Source organism: Plasmodium reichenowi, assembly GCF_001601855.1.
Source record: "Plasmodium reichenowi strain SY57 chromosome Unknown, whole genome shotgun sequence".
Lineage (NCBI taxonomy): Eukaryota > Apicomplexa > Aconoidasida > Haemosporida > Plasmodiidae > Plasmodium > Plasmodium reichenowi.
Window position 1 is genome coordinate 1 of NW_017962330.1, and position 1,883 is coordinate 1,883.

Genomic DNA, 1,883 nt, shown 5'->3' on the forward strand with positions numbered 1-1,883 from the left:
ATGTATATATGTATGATATTATGTTTCTTAAGAAAATAAATAATATTATATAAAATGTCATAAAAATTGCAATAATTTATTTAAAAAAGAAAAAATAAAATAAGGAATAATACAAAGTGACCACATAAAAAAAAAATTAATATATAAATAAAATATAAAATTTAAAATAAATATATAAATATATATATATATATATATATATATATATAACTAATGAAATAATCATAATAATAAATACACCCCCAATTATACTTATATAGAGGATTTTTTACAATATTAAGGATAACCGTTAAAAGGTTAAGGGAAATAATATATATAAATATATAAATATATATATATATATATATATATATATATATATATATATATAGTTAAACATATACGTTTGTAACTTTACATATTACTTAAATTTTTTAAAAACTCGTTATTTGTACTATTTTCCTTTCTCATTTTTTCCATTTCTTTTAATGAAATTAAGTTACTATGACAAGATGTGCATATAATTTTCATTCCTAAAATAAATAACATATAAATGTATATATATATAAAATATATTAGTTTACACATTATAATATATATATATATATATATATATTTTTTTTTTTTTCTCATTATTTATATGGTTAATTATTTTTTCATGTTGTGTAACCTTCACTGGTATCCCAATGAACCTTAACGTTTGTTTGTTTTACTTTATCACATCTCCAGCACCTATGAAAATGAGAAGAATAAGAAGCATAAGTATATTTTATATTATTCATAAAAAATAACAATTATTTATATTATCTAATATGTATGTATATATATATATATATATATATATATATATATATATATAATTATCATTGTGTAGTTTTATTTCGTGTTATTTTATTCTTACATAAATGCTTTTAAAACATTGTTCTTATGAACAACAATATTTTTCGGATCGAATTTATTATCTAAATGTTTTCTTGGTAAAGGTTCAAATTTTTTTAATAATTTTACGGCCTTATTTCTTTCTTTACTAATATTAGATGACAAAATACGAATGAGGTCACTTTTTTTATAATCCTTATGTTTCACCATGATAAATATTTATATATAAATATATATATATATATATATATATATATATATATATATATATATATATATTTATTTATTTATTTATTGATTATATGGAATAAAGTGAAAAATCGAAAAAAAATCTATAATATATATATATATATATATATATATATATATATATTTATTTATTTAATTGGGTTAATATTTATGTATATTATTTCGTATAAATAAAATATACTACTATATATATATATTATACATATGCATAAATTATATACATATTGTATTTACATATAATATATATATATTATATATTTGTAATATATATATTTTACAATATTTATTTATTAATTACTACATAAATCAAAAAAAAAATATAGATTAAAAAGAAAAGAGAAAATTATGTTTCTGCATAATAAATGGAATATATAGAAATTATAGGTATATAATATAATTTAATTTAATAAATAAATGACTTAAAAATTAAAAAATATACATTATATATATATATATATATTATAATAAAATTATATAAAAAAAAGAAAAAAATTTAATATTTCTTTTAAAATAATAATTTTATATGCATATTAAAAATATATAAACCTTATATATTTATATATATATATAATATATATAATATAATATAATATATATAATTTGATAATAATAAAAAAAGAAAAAAATATATAAAAATATATTTATATATATAATTAATATATATATTATATGTATATAATAATTTATTTGTATATAAAATAATTATAAATAAACTACGTTCTATAGTTAATAAAGATTTATTATCTATATTATTTTTATTTTATTTTTTTTTGTTT

General features: G+C 12.9%; 1 protein-coding gene across 1 annotated transcript; it reads right to left on the bottom strand.

Annotated features, from left to right (window-relative positions):
- Positions 1-393: 393 nt before the first annotated feature.
- On the bottom strand, positions 394-1,068 carry PRSY57_0014400 (hypothetical protein; the record flags this gene model as incomplete). Its single annotated transcript, XM_020114222.1, has 3 exons — positions 394-512; positions 650-711; positions 881-1,068. The coding sequence occupies 3 exons, from the start codon at positions 1,066-1,068 to the stop codon at positions 394-396; spliced, it is 369 nt and encodes a 122-aa protein (XP_019969775.1).
- Between the last annotated feature and the right edge of the window lie 815 nt (positions 1,069-1,883).